Source organism: Nyctibius grandis, chromosome 31 (assembly GCF_013368605.1).
Source record: "Nyctibius grandis isolate bNycGra1 chromosome 31, bNycGra1.pri, whole genome shotgun sequence".
Classification (NCBI taxonomy): domain Eukaryota; kingdom Metazoa; phylum Chordata; class Aves; order Nyctibiiformes; family Nyctibiidae; genus Nyctibius; species Nyctibius grandis.
In genome coordinates this window covers 4,031,660-4,048,963 of record NC_090688.1, presented here as the reverse complement: position 1 = coordinate 4,048,963, position 17,304 = coordinate 4,031,660, and the positions used below count along the sequence as shown (strand labels likewise).

At 63.9% G+C, this 17,304-nt stretch overlaps 3 protein-coding genes across 4 annotated transcripts; all 3 read left to right on the top strand.

The window, feature by feature from the left end:
• The first annotated feature begins 10 nt into the window (after positions 1-10).
• On the top strand, positions 11-6,672 carry LSM4 (LSM4 homolog, U6 small nuclear RNA and mRNA degradation associated). Of its 2 annotated transcripts, XM_068420966.1 has the most exons (5): positions 11-112; positions 319-360; positions 494-592; positions 3,052-3,235; positions 5,286-6,672. In XM_068420966.1, the coding sequence occupies exons 1-5, from the start codon at positions 110-112 to the stop codon at positions 5,372-5,374; spliced, it is 417 nt and encodes a 138-aa protein (XP_068277067.1). In that variant the 5' UTR covers positions 11-109; the 3' UTR covers positions 5,375-6,672. The 2 variants fall into 2 exon arrangements, with proteins under 2 accessions (XP_068277067.1, XP_068277068.1); XM_068420967.1 differs by lacking the exons at positions 11-112; positions 319-360; positions 494-592 and adding an exon at positions 1,802-1,956.
• Positions 6,673-11,078: 4,406 nt separating this feature from the next.
• Positions 11,079-12,597, top strand: JUND (JunD proto-oncogene, AP-1 transcription factor subunit). The gene has a single exon (XM_068420962.1). The coding sequence runs from the start codon at positions 11,243-11,245 to the stop codon at positions 12,200-12,202; it is 960 nt and encodes a 319-aa protein (XP_068277063.1). The 5' UTR covers positions 11,079-11,242; the 3' UTR covers positions 12,203-12,597.
• On the top strand, positions 12,331-17,214 carry LOC137675054 (uncharacterized). The gene is made up of 6 exons (XM_068420944.1): positions 12,331-12,360; positions 14,292-14,424; positions 14,797-14,965; positions 15,672-16,445; positions 16,892-17,037; positions 17,126-17,214. The coding sequence occupies exons 1-6, from the start codon at positions 12,331-12,333 to the stop codon at positions 17,212-17,214; spliced, it is 1,341 nt and encodes a 446-aa protein (XP_068277045.1).
• The last annotated feature ends 90 nt before the right edge of the window (positions 17,215-17,304 follow it).

Below are 17,304 nucleotides of genomic sequence, written 5' to 3'. Positions count from 1 at the left end.
CTGATTGGCTCCGCCGGGGCAGCGCCGCGCTCTGATTGGCTCCGCGCGGGGCCGGGGGCGGTTTGAGCGGCAGCGCCCGGCGCGGCGGCGGCTCCGCGGCTTAGGCACGATGGTGAGCGGCGGCGGGGCCGGCCTGGGGGCGGGGGGGCCTGGGGGTCGGTGCCTGGAGCCATTGGGGGGGGCCTGGAGCCGTGGCGGGGGGCTGGCTTGCCTCTCCCAGCTGCCTGGGGCGGCGGGGCCGGTGTCCTGCCCGCTGTCGCAGTGGGTGTCCCGGTCCCCGGTGGTGCCTGAGGCCTCTCTCCTTTCTCCCTCTCGCAGCTGCCCCTGTCCCTACTGAAGACGGCGCAGAACCACCCCATGGTGAGTACCGGCAGCGCGGCCCAGCCCCGGTCCCGCAGCCCGGCCTTGGGCTCACCGGTGCCATGCGGGCAACACCGGGGCAGGTCCCTGTACCGGGGCTGGGCCAGCGCCCAGTGACTCCCATCTCTTGCAGCTGGTGGAGCTGAAGAACGGCGAGACGTACAACGGGCACCTGGTGAGCTGCGACAACTGGATGAACATCAACCTGCGGGAGGTCATCTGCACATCCCGGGTAAGGTCGGACCCCCCGTCCCGGGCAACCGGTGTGGGGGTCACCCACCCTCTGTGCCCCCAGGGAGTGTCCCTGAGTGTGCCTGAGCTCCGGCCCTGCAGCTGGGCCGGCTCTGCTATAGCTCAGGGGCCATCACTCCCGTGGAAGTGTCACTTCTGCCTGAACATGTAAATTTAATACAGTTCTTTATAGTATCCCTAACGAAGGAATGCCCTCGGGCACAGGCTGGAGCGGGTGGTTCTCTGCACCACACAGAAACACTGTGCGAGCGTTTCCCCCGTGAGAGGGTTCTTGGTGTGGGGCTGGGGGCCACAGGACAGGGTGTGATAGCCCATGAGGTGATGCTGAGATGGGTTTCCTGTCCATCACATGCTGCCTGAGAAGCGAGGTCTGCTTCAAACGCTGCCCTAACTTCTATTAACTCGTCTCTCACCCTCTTAACTCTCCACATCAAAACGGAGGAGCCGGTTGTTTACCTGCGCTGGGGCTCTGCGCCGTCTGGTACTTTTGCCCTTGGCCAAAGGTGCTCCAGAAGATTCTGATCTGGTGTTTAGGGCTTTGACCTCAGTCAGAAATGTCTGATCTTGTCCCTGCCAGCCACACGCTGTGGGAAGCGGCAGCTGGGTGGATGACGGCTGTTGCTGCTGTTTCCCTGCCTTGGAACATCCGAGCTGGGTGGGAGAGACAGGCAGAAATCCTCGTTCTTCTGGAAATCTCTCTGCAAACCCCCAGTGCCCGTTGTCTCCGCAACAGGAAAGTTTTGAGCGATGTTGCTGGGGCACGGAGACGTGTTTTCATGTCAGTATGAGAGAGTAAACGTCTTGAGTGAGGTTTGAGGGGGACCTTCGGGGCAGAGCAGTGGGGTTAGAAATTTGTGGGGGCACTTCGGCTTCTGGTCGGGCAAACAGGGAAGGAACCGCTGTCGAATTTAGCAGGAGGGGGACTAAGAGGAGGTAACAGCCAGCAAAGCCTTATCCATGCCTGCCACACGGGTGATGCTGTCCCTCTCTTTGGGAGGTCGCTTTCTAGGGCTCGGTGCTCCGCCGTAGTTCAGGTTTTTATTCCCTCTGAGTGATCTGGAGGGATCCTGTCACACAGCAAAGCAGCCGGGCACATCAGCTGTGCCTCTGCCTGCTTTAAAACACCAAAACGCCTCTGAAGCCCGGGTGAGAGCCGAGCTGGAGCCTCTACTGGTGGCACTGGTGGGGACTGGCCGCTAGATGGCACGGGGCGGCGGCGACCGCGCGGCCCCGGCCCCGGGGACGGGGGTTGTTTGCTCCGGGGAGGCCGGAACGAGGAAGCGAGGGAGTTTGGTTCCATCCCTTCCTGCATCCCGAGCCAAGGAGCAGCCAGGCGGATCCAAGGCAGGGTGGGGTTTGCTGGGTGGCTTTTGGGAGAGGATTGTTTCTCTCTGTCTTGTCTTGTGCGCGGAGGACTTGCCCGTACAGGCAGAGTTGCCCCAAATAACTCCTGGGGTGTGTGTGGTGGGGGGGAAGCGACTATTTTATCCCAGGAGAGGAGGAACGAGGCGTTCCTGTTTAACCTCCTCCTCTGGGACATGACAGACGCCTCGTCCACATGCTGCCACTTGAGAATCGCTGGGCTCGAGCGATCCCATCTGCAGCCAAACCCTGACGGAGCCGCTGCCGAGCCGGGGCTGCGGTGGCGGAGCGGGGCGAGGTGGGTCCCCCCCCTCCCTCCTCCCAGTTACATCATGGGCAGCCGAGTTGTTGTTCAGCTTCGACGCTCGATTCCTATTCCCACAGCCGCCCTCGGTACGCGGCAGGTGAAGCCCTGGTAGATTTACGTCTTAGGAAAGCCCTGAAACTGCTTTAAACAACTAACAACCAACATATAGAGGCGGCTGCTCCATGATATATATAATCTGTAAGCTCCTTATTTTCCATGGCTGCAGTTACAGTGCTCTGGTGGCACACACCCCGCAGCCAGCTGGCTCCGGACCGGCCTCCCTGCTCCATCCACACCCCAGAGCAGCGAAGGAGTGAGGTGACTCCCATCTGAGGCTGCTGGAGAAGGAACCCGGCCGTGTGTCCGCCTCTGTCGCAGCGGCGTTTGTCTCGCCAGAGCTGGGTGTTCGTAGCTGTTGTGTGTAACTTGCCTGGAGTCCCACTTTCAATTCCCTTCTTAGACAAGAAGGGAAGGCTCTTGTTTCCTCAGCCTCTTCTTCCCTCCTTTTCTGTGGGCGTTAGAGGTGCTCGTGGAACAAATTGAAACTCGTGGCTGAGTGCTCTTCCTCCCCCCCAGGTTGTAGGGCTACGTGTTTTGGAGAAAAAAAAAAACAAACTCCCCCTTTTTTGCAGCTAATTACAGATAATGCTTTCAGAAAAGCTTGGCAGAACTGTCACACACTCCAGAAGTGACAGAAATATTCCAACGCCCTGAAAATAACACAAAAGCACCTGGTTTTGTTCGTAGCCTAACGCGTTGCTCCCCAACAGGATGGAGACAAGTTCTGGAGAATGCCAGAGTGCTACATCCGTGGCAGCACGATTAAATACCTGCGGATCCCCGATGAAATAATTGACATGGTGAAAGAAGAGGTGGTGTCCAAGGGCAGAGGCCGTGGCGGGATGCAACAGCAGAAGCAACAGAAGGGCCGTGGTGTTGGAGGTGCTGGCCGAGGTAACGATCCTGTTTGGTTTTCAGCTCGGAGAGGGGTGAGCGGGATCCCTGCCTTTAAATTTCACCTCTTGTGGAAGGAACGGCTCTTGCTTCTCGGCTTTAAACCCAGGACTGTTTGTCTGGGAGAAGCTGGAGCCGCTCCTGTGCGAAATCTAGTCGGGTGAGTGCGTTGCCTCGCTTGTGAGGCAGCCGCTGCCAAAGGAGAGAAAGGATTCGTGCCAGGGCTGTGCCTCCCTCGTTACTGGGGTTGGGCAGGAGCTTAAGAGAGTCTGAACTTGACTGTTTCTACCCCTCCTGGCTAGTTCGGGAGCGTGGCCCTACAAGACTGGTGTCTGTTAGCTTAGCCAGTCTGGGAGGGAAACAAATGGCTATTCTGTTTGAAAATAGACTGGCCTCTGAGCATGGCACTGATAGAAAAACATCATCTTTTCTCCCGTTATAATGGGGCTTTTGATTTCCTGACTTGTTGATTTATTTATTTCTTTAAAAATATCTGAGGGTTTGTGTTCCTTCTGCTTGGCATGAATAATTCATGTTTCTGATAAAAGGGGAGGTTGCCACTCGTGAAGAAGTAGCTCACCGAAACACCTCTTCCTGCCCTGTCCCCCTTCACGGCGTTGGGTGATCTCAGAGCACTTCAGCTTGGGGATATATTTGCTCTTTCCTCCCCAAACTGACCTGTGGGAAGCCCGAGAGCCGTTTCTCTGCTTCCCTGCTCACCCCTCTCGCCACGTCTTTGCGATTCGCTTTGTGGTCACCTCGCTCAGCCCCGGGGTTGCTCTCGGTGCAGCTTAGCCTGCAGCAGGAGCTTAAAATCCTGCGTGCGCTCGCAAAATTGGGTTTGGCCCGGGAAATTGTAGGTTTTAAGAGGAGCCCTGGGGACTGAGGCGCTGCCGGGCGAAGGCTCTCTGCGGAGCACCCTTAACGACCTGCAAGGAATCCTGGTAGGACGGCTGGGACCTACCCGGGGCCATCACGCCACGCTGGGACGTGCCACGTGCGGCGTCTCCGACTCCCAGGGACTTCTGGAGGGAAAACCCCCGCGATTTCTGCTGCCTCCTGGAAGCTCCGAGCGTGCAGAAGTGACCTTTACAAATCTGAAGGCGCCTTTATTTTTCCTCCTTCCCTTTTCAGCGTCCAAAGCACTTGGCGTCACAGCTTTTTTGGATATGGTTATTTGGACAAACATTTTAGCTGAAATATTTTCTCTGCTGTGGAAATATCCACCTTGTGGAGAGCAGAGCCGAGCTCTCTTTGAGGTGGAGTTCCCTGCTGGTTTGATGTGCAGCTTAAATTCGCTGATGGAATATTTTCAAGCGAAGCTTCGGCGTTTGCTAATTAGTTAAAAGGTTTGGCTCTCATTACTGAGACATGAAGGGAGGAGGGGGAGGGAAAAAAAAAAGCAGGACAATTTTGTTGCGAGGCCAGCAGGCAGGAGTGAAGCTATAATTGTGCTCACAGTTGAAAGGATTATTGTTTCTGACACTGGTAATCCTTCGCCTTTTGCTCCTCGCCTTGCCAAATTCAGACGTACAGCAGCCTCTGCTCAGCTTCCCTGCGAGCATCCCAAGGGCTGCGGGGTTAGGAGGAGGGTTTTTTTTTTTTTTAAGGCACGTCTCCTCGATGAAGCAACCAGAGCAGAGGGCTCTAGAGGAGCTCTTCTGCCTCCCGCCCGGAGCGGGTCTCCTTTGGGTTCCCCTCTTTCGCAGAGGTTCCTGGCGGGGTAGATCCACAGTCCCTTTGTCGCTTGTGCACCAAGATAAAAATTAATGCCTGGAATTGCTTTGTGTTTGTTTGGGGTGAATGTGAGCTGGGAGGGGAGGGCAGGGGAGGGCTCGGCAGCTCTCACGACACGTTTATGCACCTCATAAATACGGGGTCTGGAGCTGGCAAGGGAGAAATCTAAAAGTCCAGTTTCTGCTCACAAGACTAGAAAATCGGCGTGTGTTTGGGTAAAGCAGAAATAACTGTAAAGCTCTGAGCAGCTGGGGGGACGTCGCTGGCGTACAGCGACGCTGCTCCATCTGTGCTCTTCCTTTCTGCCCCGTAGGTGTGTTTGGTGGCCGTGGCCGAGGAATACCTGGCAGTGGAAGGGGCCAGCAGGAGAAGAAGCCCGGCAGACAAGCAGCGAAGCAGTGAGAGGCTGCCTGCAGCCCGGCCGGGGACGGTGCCGCGACGCCGTTGGGTTTTTATCACCTCAGGATTGCCACGTGTTCAAAAGCGTTTCCCTCTCGACTCCTCCGTCGAGTTGATCGATGCCCGAATCGTTCGGAAGCCCCTCGCAATTTAATCTGGTCGAGTGGAGTTATCTACTCCTTGTAGTCAGCAAGTCATTGGAAATACTTTAAAAAAAAAAAAATCATTTCATGGTTAAGGACTTAATTTCTGCCTTCTCCTGAGAGTGAAAGCGCTATTTAATTTTTTCAGGGGGTTTAATTTAAAAGATTAACCGTGTACAGTGGGATGAGAACGAAGGCAAACACTTTTTCTGCATTGTTTGGATTTTTTTTTTATACTTGAAACTTGTTGCGTTTGTAACAGATACAAGTGTTTTGGTTTGAAAACACTGAACTTGAGGATGTTGTAGCTTTCCACGAGTAGTCTTAAGGGTTTGGGGTTTTTTAAAAACAACAAACTTTTAAGCTATTGCTTGTCTTGTGTTCCTGGCTGGTCAGTTCTGTCTCTCTCCTATGGCTTAAGGGAGAACTGGGGATGAACACTGGGGGTTCTTCCCAAGAGAGCTTTGCGACAACTGAGGGTTTCCCAATTAGTGTGTTATTAATTTGACTTCAGAGTAGAAGCTTCCTTTAAAGGAAGGGGGTTTCTGTGTTTTCTGGCGGAAGGCTGCTGTGCCACTTACTCTTCATGATTGTTTTTTTTTTCCCTGAAACTCAGCCGAGCTGTTCAGTTGATTTATTTTTCCTCAAGTCCCGAACTCTGGCGATATTTCTCAAGCTTTTTTTGTTCTGGTACCGAGTGACTGCCTTCACTGCGCGTACCTGTCATTTCCTTTTCTAGTAAGGGGTTCTCTTTCCTTGGGGGCATAGATGAAGTGTCCCTCCTGTCACATTGCCCCAGTCTTCCACCCCACGGGGCGCAGGGTCCCGTGAGCAAAACGCACCCGCAAAATATCCTGGCTGCTCTGAATTGAATGTCTGTGTGGGGGCACGGGGGGAGGAAAGAGGCTCTGGCTGTGGCTCAACCCCCTGAATGGACAAAATAGTTTAATTTTAGGGGAAAAGCTGATATTGTGACTTGTCCTGAGCAGTTTTTGTTTTGTTTTTTACAACTGATTCCCATAGCGAAGCCTACTCTCTGCCATCACCACTGCATTGAAAATGAGTAAAGAACATGCTTTTATATATACTTATTTTTTTAACGTTTATAGAACTTGTGCGCAGTGGTGAGTAGGAATAAATCTGAGCTGTACCAAACGACTCCTCCTCTCTGTCTGCAATGGCGCTGAGCCCTGCGTGACCCCGCGAGCCCTGGTATAAGCAATAAATCCCCAAGCAGATGGGCTAAACCTTTGGTTCCTAACAGCAGCCACGTGTTCTCCGTGGCCGCCTTGCCTCGGCGAGCCGTTAACCGGCAGCGCCGGCACTCGATCCCCATCCCGGGCGAGCCGGCTTCTGCCAAGGAGCCAATTCCAGGCGATGGGACGGGGGCACGAGTGTCCTCCACCTCCCGTGTGGCATTTGAACGGAGCCCAGGCTGAGCCCTGTGTCAGACTTTCCCTTCCTGACCCGCTCCCTCCCTTTCGCCACAGAAACTCCCGGGTGACAAAGGGAGCGACTGCAGCGCTGTCTGGATTTCAGGTCTGTCCTTGGCCAGATAAATCCACCGTGACAATGGGGACCTTTGGCTTCGGCTCAGGGCAGAGTCCTCCGCCTACGCCTTATCTCCCCGCGAAGCTCTGGGGTCAGGCCTTGGAGCTCGTTAAGTTCTGCTTTCGTTTAATTACAACCACGGGCTTTAGCAGCCTTCCCTCCTTGCCTCCCCCCTTCCTTTTTCCACCTCTGGAGGAATATTTCTGTCCCAGGCCGCGGCACAGCCCCTGCGAGGGCAGTTGGTGGAAGATGGAAGAGCAGCCACTGAGCCCAGGCGTTGATGCCACACTCGTCTGTGGCTTTGGGCTTCTCTGCCCCAAAAAAAGGGGCGTCTGGGGCTGATGTGTGCTCCAGCCCTGCCCCGTGGCAGCCACAGCTGAAAAATAAAACACAAAACCCACCCAAAACAGGGAGGAGCGAGATAAAAGCAACAACCAGAGAGGAGGAAAAAGCTCTGCGCCTCGCTGCCGGCGTGGGTGGGTGCGCGCAGCCTGGCAGGGCCAACGCGTCCCGGCCGGAAAGACGGGCTGGGTCAGGGGGGGGACCCAGCAAAGGCCACCGTGGAACCGCTCCCTGCTCCCCCTTCCCGTGACATTTTCATGGCCACCGGGCCGGTGGCAGCTCGGGCAGACGTGGGGCCGTGTCTCCAGCGCTGGCACCGCGGCGTGGCCGTGACTCATAACTCCTGTGCCTCGCTGGGGAGGCAGCACAGGAATAGTTACACCCCAGCCGCCTGCGACGCGGAGGGAGTGGCTGCCGAAATATTTCAGGGCTTCGCTAAGCAACTAAAAATACACGTCAAACCCTCCTCCTCCTCCTTTTTCCTTTTTAAATCTTGTTTTCTTTCATTCTTTCTTTTTTTTTTTAATTCTTGGGTTTGATTGTTGGAGGCCCCCGCGCCCGGGGACAACGTGGCCCCGTGGGGTTGGGGGCTGGTGGCCGGTGACTTCTTGTTTTCCCGGCTCGGTTCCTCTCTCCCTCCCTGCGGCGATGACTAAGAGGCGGCTTCCCCTGCGTGCCCAGTGCCCGCGGTGCAAATCCCAGCGTGGCAAACGCTCTCCTGCTTGTTCCCTTTTCGGAGGGCGGCTCGGCGTGCCGGGAGGGCAGAGGGATGTGGGTGCATCCGTGGGCGACGCGGCATCGTGCTTTGGGTCCAGCCCGTGTCCTCGGTCGGAGCCTTGGTGGCATGGCACCTTGTCTCGGCTGCCAGCCCGAGCGGGATCGGGCACCGCCGGTGTCATGGAGCCGGTTGCACGCAGGGAACGGTCCCGTTGGGGCCGGGGAAATGGGGAGAGCAGGAGCTGCGCGGGGCCCTGCCGCGCTCGGAGGTGTGAGGATGCTCCGGCGAACGTGGCCCCGCTCGAGGCTCGTCGTGCCTCGCCGAGGTCCGGTGGTGGGTTCATCCAAGATCCTCCCCGCCTGCTCCGGGGTAAATATAGCCCCGGTGGCAGGTGGCGAGGAGCAGCGTGACTCAGTGGGTGCTCGCGGGGCCGAGCCGGGCTCCGACGCCTCCGGGAATAGCGGCTTCAGCCCCCGGCCGAGGTGACGGTGGCACTGCCACCAGCTCTGTGGACCGCCCCACTCATGCTCCCCACGGGTCTGCTCTCCTGGGAGGCGGAAGGGGCTGCTGAATCATGACCCTCATTAAACACTCATTAAGAAAATGAAGCTGCGGGCTTGCCGCGGGCATCGGGCTGCCACCGGCGAGACGTCTCTGGTTTGGGGACAAGGGATGAGCACCAGTGGTGATGGGGTGGGAGCACAAGGAAGGATGAGCCACGGGGTGCTGTGACCCTCGGAGAGGGATGCTGGGGGGTGACAAGGTTTTGCTGGGGGGTGATGAGGTTTAGCCGGGGGGTGCCGGCAGCAGCGGCTGGGCCCGGCCAGAGCGCGGCTCGTGGCTCGCATCCCTGGCCACCAGCCAGCCGCTCTTCCAGGGAGGTCCCAGGGCCGGTTCGTTCCTCCCTGCAACCCATTAAAGCACCTTCAGCCAAAGCTGGTTCTCATTTCGTGCCGCTGCAGCCCGGGTTGTGCCGGGGCTGGGGGGCACGCGCAGGGGCGCGGGCAGGAGCACGTACAGGGATGCCTGGGGGGCACACACAGCTGTGCCCACGGGTGCATCCCGGGCCAGGGGGTCCCCAAGCGGCGCCAGGGCAGGGGGGAGCTGGCCCCTCTGCGGTCCCTGTCCTCCCTCCGCGGTCTCTGTCCCTCGCTGGCCGGGTTTCGTCAGGATGGGAGGGCTGAACCTGCCAGTCCGGCCGCCGCCGCGCCCCTAATGACGGGTTTGTGGCGGAAACGTGGATGGCGGCTTCACCTGGGAGCTCCGCGCCGGCCCAGTTCACCGAGACCCTGGGGACACTGGCACCAGTGCCTCTGCCGCCTGCCCTGGGGTGGGACACTGGGGTGGGCAGGGGCCGGGGGCTGGCAGGGATGGGAGGGCCCCGGGCACGGGATTCTGTCATGCTCTCGTTAAATTATTTGAGGTTTAATCAAGTGGGGATTTAATTAACTGCAGCTGTGGGGGAGGGTAGGTCCTTGTCGGGCCCAACCCTTCGTGCCTCGGTTTCCCCAGTGCCTGCACTGCGTGTCCCGGCCCCAGAGGCTGCCCCAGCCCTGTCCTGGATGTCACCCGTGTCCCCTGTGGCCTCCCTGAGCCATGCCGTGCCCCATGCCGTGTCCTGTGCCATGCTCTGCCATGCTGCCCCCACACCCCGGTGCCACATCATGCCGTGCCCCACCGGGCCGTGCCACACCGGGCCGTGCCACGCTGGGCCAGTTGGCTGCAGCCGGGCAGGAGCCCCTCACCGCCCTTGCCCACACCGGGAGGGCAGAGGGCATGGGGCTGGCACGGCATCGGCACAGATGTCACCTCCGGCCTGGCACTGCCGGCGCAGGGTCCCACCGGGCCCCCCGCACCCCTGAGGCTGACACCGCTGATTTATCGCCCTCGTTAGCGCAGGCCCGGAACCATCTGGCGGCAATTAGGGGCAGCTCAGCGTCACCACAGCCGCAGTGTCCCCATGGCCCCTGTGGCCAAGTGGTGCCAGGACCCCTCAGCCCGCGCCGCGGGGGCCGCATCCTGCCGGGGGGGGGGTTATCGTCGGCCATCGGCGCTGGCTCCCCCCGTGCGGCGGCTCCACGCGGGGACGGGTGACGTCAGCCACTGACGCCGATCCACCCCCTCAGCCGCCCGCGGGCTTGGACGGCCGTGACGTGCGCCGCCGCCACCGCCATCGCTCCTTAACTCCTTCCCCGCTGCTGGTGGAGCGGGGCCCTGGGGGGGAACCAGCCCCGGTTGCCCCCACACCGTGCCGCGGCGCTGGGGCTCGGCTGGAGCAGGCCGCGGCCAAGATGGCGCGATGCCACAGCGCACCGCCCGCCATGCTGGGCGAACCCCGCTGTCCCCGGTGCCACCAGGACACACCGGTGGTACACACCGGGGCTGAGGTGCCGGGGGGGGACACGCGGTGACACAGGAGGTGCTGGGGGGGCACCGTGGTGGCCCCGTCCCCCGGGGGCAGGGAGCGGGTGGGCAGGTCCCGGTGTGCCCGGGCACCGTCCAGCCCCGCCGCCGGTCTGGCGCAGGCGGGTCACGGCCTGGCCGCCCCCGGAGGGTCCCGCCGAGGCCCCGCGGCCCGGCCCGGTGTGTTTATTTATTTATTTCCGCGCCGGTGCCCGGTGCCCGCTCCGCCCCGCCCCTCCCTTTGTGCCCATCGGCCCCGGCGGGGCGCGCCCACGTGACCGCCCCTCCCGCGCCCCTGACGTCAGCCCAGGGGCCCTCGCGCTGTTGTCCCGTTTATCCCCCCCGGTCGCCCCGGTGACGGCGGAGCCAGCGGTTGGGCGTGGCCCCGCCCCCCTCCCCCGGGGCGGGGGAGCCACGCCCCCTTATGCAAACGACGGCGGGCGAGGACGTCATCTGCAGCCAATGAGAGCCCGGCGCGGTGACGTCACCGCGGCGGCGCCGCGTACATAAGGCGGCGCGGGGGCCGCGGCGGCGGCAGACGCGTGTGTGCGCGCGCGCAGGAGCGGGGCCGCGGCCGGTGCTCACCGGTGCCTTCCCCCGCCCTCCCCTTCCCCACCCCCGCACCGGCGCTGCCGCCGCCGCGCTCGGCCCGTTCCTCCTTCCCCTTCCCCCCCGCCCCGGCCCCGTTCCCCCGCAGCCGGGCGGGGGAGGAGGATGGAAACACCCTTCTACCATGATGATGTGTTGAGCGGCCTCGGCAGCGGCTTCGCCCCGTCCTCCGGTAGCAGCAGCGGGCTCCTCCTGCCCTTCCCCGGCGGCAGCATGATGAAGAAGGACGCGCTCGGGATGGCGTTACCGGAGCAAGTGGCGGCGGCTTTGAAAGCACCGGGAGCGGCGAGCGGCGAGGCGGCGGGGCTGTTGGGCTCGGCCGAGATGGGGCTGCTGAAGCTGGCGTCGCCCGAGCTGGAGCGGCTCATCATCCAGTCCAACGGGCTGGTGACCACCACACCGACCACCGGGCAGTTCCTCTACTCCAAAGCGGCCGCCTCCGAGGAGCAGGAGTTCGCCGAGGGTTTCGTTAAGGCGCTCGAGGACTTGCACAAGCAGAACCAGCTGGGCGGCGGCGCGGCGGGGAGCGGCGGCGGAGCGGCAGGAGGAGGCGGCGGCGGTGGAGGAGGTGGCGGGGCGGGCGAGCTGCCCGCCGCCGGCCTGGCCCCGGAGCCGCCGGTGTACGCCAACCTCAGCAGCTACCCGGCGGTGAGCTACGCCGCCGACCCCGGCCCTTTCGCGGCGCCTCCTCCGCGGCTCCCCCCGCCGCCACCACCCCCCCCGCCGCCGTTAAAAGACGAACCTCAGATCGTGCCGGAGGTGCCGAGTTTCGGGGAGAGCCCCCCGCTCTCCCCCATCGACATGGACACGCAGGAGCGTATCAAAGCGGAACGAAAGCGGCTGAGGAACCGCATCGCCGCCTCCAAGTGCCGCAAGAGGAAACTGGAGCGAATCTCCCGCCTGGAAGAGAAGGTGAAAAGCCTCAAGAGCCAGAACACGGAGCTGGCCTCCACGGCCAGCCTGCTCCGCGAGCAGGTCGCCCAGCTCAAGCAGAAGGTCCTCAGCCACGTCAACAGCGGCTGCCAGCTCCTGCCCCAGCACCAGCACCAGGTGCCGGCGTACTGACCCCGCGGCGGGCCGAGGGGGCTCCCCTCAGGCATCCCCCCCGCCCCGACCACCGCCACCCCCGGGCACGGACTGAGACGGGGGGGGCCGGGCATGGACCCCGATGGACTGAGTGGGGGGGCTCGGGCATGGACTTGAGGGGCCCCACGGGACTGAGGGTATGGGGGGGGGGATTGGGGGGGTGCTGTGGGGGCCCCCCCCCCCGCCAACGGACTGAGGGGACTGAGGGTGTGAGGGGAGGGATTGGGATGGGGGGGGGCTGTGGGGGCCCCCCCCCGCCAACGGACTGAGGTGTGGGGGGGGGAGCCCGGGCTGCCCCCGCCGGGATTTTCGGGGGCACCCCCCTCGTGCCCCAGACATTCCAGTAAGGCCCCAGTAAAACCCCGCGATGTGGAGATCCGCCTTGCTGTGTGCTGCGCCGGCGAGGCAGGGCGGGGGGGGGGACGGGGACGGCGCGGGCAGGAAGCGGCGCGGCCGGCTGCCATCTTGGGGTGGGGGGGGGAGAGGGAAGGGGCGGGGGTGAGGGCAGCCGGGGGGGTTTTGGGGGGGTGATGGGGGTCGGAGGAGAGGGATGTGGGGTGCTGGGGGGAGTGGGGGGTTACCCCGGGGGTGGGGGAGCTCTGGGAGTCCCGGGGAGGGGGGAGCGAGGGGGTCCTGGGGGGGGGTTAGGGGACTCAGGAGGGTGTTGGGGGGCTCTGGGGTTGCTGTGGGTGGGGGGATCATGGGTGGTGGTGGAGGGTTTGGATGTTGGGGTGGGGTTCCTTGGGGTGAGGGGGGTGTTCTGGGGATCCCTGGGGGGGTGTTCTGGGGTTACTGGGCATCCCTTGGGGGGGTTCTGGGGTTACTGGGCATCCCTTGGGGGGGTTCTGGGGTTCCCCTGGGGCTGGGGGGGGGTCCCTGTGAGTGGGGAAGTGGTGGGGGGAACCCAGCTGCTTGTGGGGCTGCTGGTCCTGGCTGTGGCTTTGTCCTGCCAGACCCCTGGGGTGGCTGGTGCCTCCAAGGTGGGGGGGTCACCAGCACCCCTACCCCCCTGTGCTGGCACGCCGGGGTCACCCCACAGCACCTGGCTGGGCTCCCCTAGGGCGGGTGGCGAGGCTGGGCCTCTGCGGCTCCTCCCTGGGTTTCGGCAACCGGCCTTCGCTTCCCGGCACCACCATCGCTCCTCCTCCTCCGCGTCCCCCACCTGCGAGGCCTGGGCCTGGCCCCGTCCCACGGAGCAGCACCCAAGGGATGGACCCTTCTGACCTCTGGAGGGTTAGGGGACGGTGGCATCGATGGCAGGAAGGTTGGCCTGGCTGCTACTGGGCAGCCCTGGCCTGTTCCAGCAGTGCCGTGCCATGCTGTACCGTGCCAACACGGAGGAGCGTCCCATTCCTGCTCCCGGGGGCTGGCGGGGAGCCCGGCACACCGGGGCCCTGCCGTGGGTGGTGGTGGGGAGACCGTGGCCTCACGGCTGCGGTTTGCCAGGAGGAAGCACCTTTCCCCACCACGCGGAAGCGGCCCCGTCCCGGCATGGCCGTGCTGCGCCCCGGATGTGCTGCTCTGGCACCGAGACGGACGGGGCGTCCCCAGGTCCCCGCGGCAGAGCCAGCGCAGCCCCGTGGCTGCCTCCAGCAGCGGGTCCAGTGTCCCCGTGTCCCCATATGCCCGTGTTGCCAGGTCCCTGTGTCCTGACAACCCCAAGTCCCCATGTCCCTGTGTTTCCATGTCCCCACATCCCTGTGTCCCCACATCCTTTTGTCCTTGTGTCCCCACATACCCAAACCTCTGTCCCCACATCCCCGTGTCCCCACATCCCCAAACCTCCATTTCCCCACATCCCTGTGTCCCCATGTCCCCACATGCCCAAACCTCCGTGTCCCCACGTCCCTGGGCCCCACCCAGTCCCTTGCCCCCCGCCCGGGGTGATGCAGGCAGGGGTGGCTCCCGGTGCCAGGGGGGGTCTCACGGTTCGGGGTGGGGGGGTGCGAGGGAAACTGAGGCACGGAGTGGGTAGGGAGGGGGGGGATCCTCCGGGGTCCCCGCGGGGTGCGGTGCTGCCCGGTACCGGCAGAGGGCGCTGCGGGCGGGGTCGCCCCCGCCTCCCCAGGGGCGGATAAAGGCGGCGGCGGCGGCGGCGGAGCGGGCCCGGGGCGGCGGCATGGCCGGGGGCGGCGGCACCGGCACGGCCCGGGGAGCGCTCCGCCTGCTCCTCTGCTGCGCCTCTGCCCTGCTCGCTGCAGGTACCGGGGGGCACCGGGGGTGGGAGGCACCGGGGAGGGTCCGTGCACCCCGGGGGTCCCCGCGGGGTCCTGGGGGCGCTTGGGGGTCCGCACACCCCGCAGCACCGGGGGGGCTGTGTGCTTCCCGGGGTACCGGGGGGCGGGTCCGTGGCCTCTCCCTTGCCCAGCTCTGCAGTACGGGGCACCGGGGGGGCGGTCTGGGTGCTCCGAGGCACCGGGGAGTCCGGGGGGGCGGTCCGGGTGCTCCAGGGCACCGGGGGGGCGGTCCGGGTGCTCCAGGGCACCGGGGGGGCGGTCTGGGTGCTCCGGGGCACCGGGGAGTCCGGGGGGGCTGTCCGGGTGCTCCCCCGCGCTCTGCACCGGTGGGCTCAGTGTGCTCCGGGGCCACCGGGTGCTGGGGGGGGTCCCTGCGCCTCCCGGGGCTGGGCTTACTGGCCCCGGTGCTGCCAAACCGGCTGGGCCAGTCGGCACTCGTGGTAGCGGCACCACCTCGGCACTCCGGGGGGCAAAGGACCCCGGCACCCCATGCCACTGTGCCACTGTGGGCTGTGCTGCACCGTGGCCCCCTCGTTTCCAGCCTGGGACCCCGGCAGCCCCCCCTGCACCCTGGGGTGCTTGGCTCGCCGGTCTCGGCACGGGAGCTGGCACCCAGTGCTGGGTGCTTGGCCTTGGGCTCGCCCCCATCCCGGCACAGGGCGGCAGCTGGGTGGGAACAGCCCGGCACGATGGCTGTGGGGACCCCCAGCAGCCAGCCACGCTGGCCCCCCTGGGTGCTGGCACTGGGTGCTGGCTCTGCCATGGGGCATTTTGCTCCGGTGTGCCCACGGGGACGGGCTGGCCCTGCTCCTCCTCTTGTGCAAACAGGGCTTGGGCAGATAAGGGCACTGCCAGCGCTGCCCGGCAAACGCTGCTGCGTCCCACGCGGCCACAGTGGAGCCCCAGTCGCGGGCCAGCCAGGCTCTGGCCGGTGTGTGCCACCAGGGCCAGGCTGGCACATGTCCTTGTGCACATGCCCACCACCGCCACGCTGCTCTGCTCGTCCCCGCGGTGCTGTTGGGAGGCTCTTCCTGGCCCTGGATTTCTGGGATTTTATTGGCTAAATCCCAGTTTTCTGGTCCTTTGTCTGTGGTGAAACCACCTGGAAAAGGAGCATCGTGAGACCGGGAGCTGGGGCAGGCACCGCCACCCTCCCCGGAGCCCTGCCTGCCCCGCGGCGATGCTGACCAGCTCTCTCCTCCACGCTCTAGAGCCAGGACGTGGCGTCAATGCCAGCAGCTCAGGGACGGCTGTGTCACCATCTCCACCCGGCACACCCTCAGCCGCCACCTCGGGGGCACCTGGCATGTCCCCACCTGGCTCCGACTTGGGGATGGCCAATGTGCCTCCGTTGAGCAGGACCACAGCGTCATCTCCACCCAGCAAAGCGAGCACAGCAGCTCCTACACCTCCACCCGACCCAGCTGTGGCATCCTCTCCCTCTGGGGCAACAGGCTCATCAGCACCTCTGACACCTCCAACATCGCCATCCAACACAGCACCATCCAACACGACCACGGCACCATCCAACATGACCACGGCACCATCCAACACGACCACGGCACCATCCAGGACACGGGGCTCAGCAGCACCTACATCTCCATCCAACACGACCACGGCACCATCCAACACGACCACGGCACCATCCAACACGACCACGGCACCATCCAACACGACCACGGCACCATCCAACATGACCACGGCACCATCCAACATGACCACAGCACCATCCAGGACACCGGGCTCAGCAGCACCCACATCACCATCCAACATCATCACAGCGCTGTTTCCATCCCACCCAACTGCACCCAGCTCCCCGGCCACGGCGCATCCATCCAGCTCGACGGCAGCACCAGCCCCGTCCTCACCCGGGCCCCCTCCCAGCTCGCCGGCACCCACGGTGAGCCCCGGTTCCAGCAGCACCTTGGCCGCCAGCTCCAGAACAACACCGGCCATTGGCACCAGCACCATGGCCGGCAGCTCAGGTGAGAGCCAGGCTTGGGGGGGGCACCAGGCAGGCAGGGAGCCCCCCAGACGTGCCCGTGGGCATGGCAGCAGCCCCGGGTGCCCCCTAGATCCCCCGCTCACAGGATGGGGCAGGGGGTTCAGGGGTGCAAGTCCCCTGCTGAGCCCAGAGCCCCCCTGAGCTACCCCATCCTCCTTCGGGGGGGGGCATTGAGAGCCCCCCCCTTTCTCCCCCAGCCTCTGCGCCATGGGACCCCAGCCAGGGAGGGCAGGAGGGCCACGGGCTGGTCCCCCATGGGTGGAGGTGACATGGGAGCTGGGTGATGGGTCTGTGAGGGGCGGGACAGCAGCGGGGGGGGGCTCTGGAGCTGGTCTGGAGCCCCCTCTCACCCACGGTGCTCAAAGGCCAGGCACGAGGCTTGGCAGCGCCGGGGGGGGTAACGGGGTGCCCATCTCACCCCCGCAGCGCAGCCCCCCGTCAAGCCCGACCCTGGCGCGGTCATCGTCATCTGCCTCTTCGTCTGCGTGCTGGCGGGGGGAGCAGCGGTGCTGCTGGTGTGGCTGCGCCGGCGCGGGACCCCCCGCTTCCGCCACCTGGACGAGGTGCCCATGGTGCGTGGGGCAGCCGGGGGGTGGCAGGGCGAGGGGGGCAGCGGGGCCGGGCTGCGGGCGCTCACCCCTCTCTTCTTCTCTTCCCCAGAGCAAGGTGACGGAGGGGTCCCCCATCACCCACCACGCACCCAGGTGACCCCCCCGCCGCAGCCCCCCCCCGGCTGCCCACGCTGCTGAATAAAGAAGCTGCTGCCTCGGCTCTGGTTTCCCGTCTGCCGCGCGCTCTGCACCCTGCCCGGGGAAAAACCCGCTCCCGGGGGAGGCCCC

Excerpts from the sequence above, each read along its gene's own strand:
- LSM4 (XM_068420966.1), top strand. Across the intron at positions 361-493 it reads CGGCGCAGAACCACCCCATG|CTGGTGGAGCTGAAGAACGG; the intron begins GTGAGTACCGGC and ends CATCTCTTGCAG. Across the intron at positions 3,236-5,285 it reads TGTTGGAGGTGCTGGCCGAG|GTGTGTTTGGTGGCCGTGGC; the intron begins GTAACGATCCTG and ends TCTGCCCCGTAG.
- JUND (XM_068420962.1), top strand. The coding sequence starts at position 11,243 with ATGGAAACACCCTTCTACCATGATGATGTGTTGAGCGGCCTCGGCAGC.
- LOC137675054 (XM_068420944.1), top strand. The coding sequence starts at position 12,331 with ATGGACTTGAGGGGCCCCACGGGACTGAGG. Across the intron at positions 16,446-16,891 it reads CACCATGGCCGGCAGCTCAG|CGCAGCCCCCCGTCAAGCCC; the intron begins GTGAGAGCCAGG and ends TCACCCCCGCAG. Across the intron at positions 17,038-17,125 it reads ACCTGGACGAGGTGCCCATG|AGCAAGGTGACGGAGGGGTC; the intron begins GTGCGTGGGGCA and ends TCTCTTCCCCAG.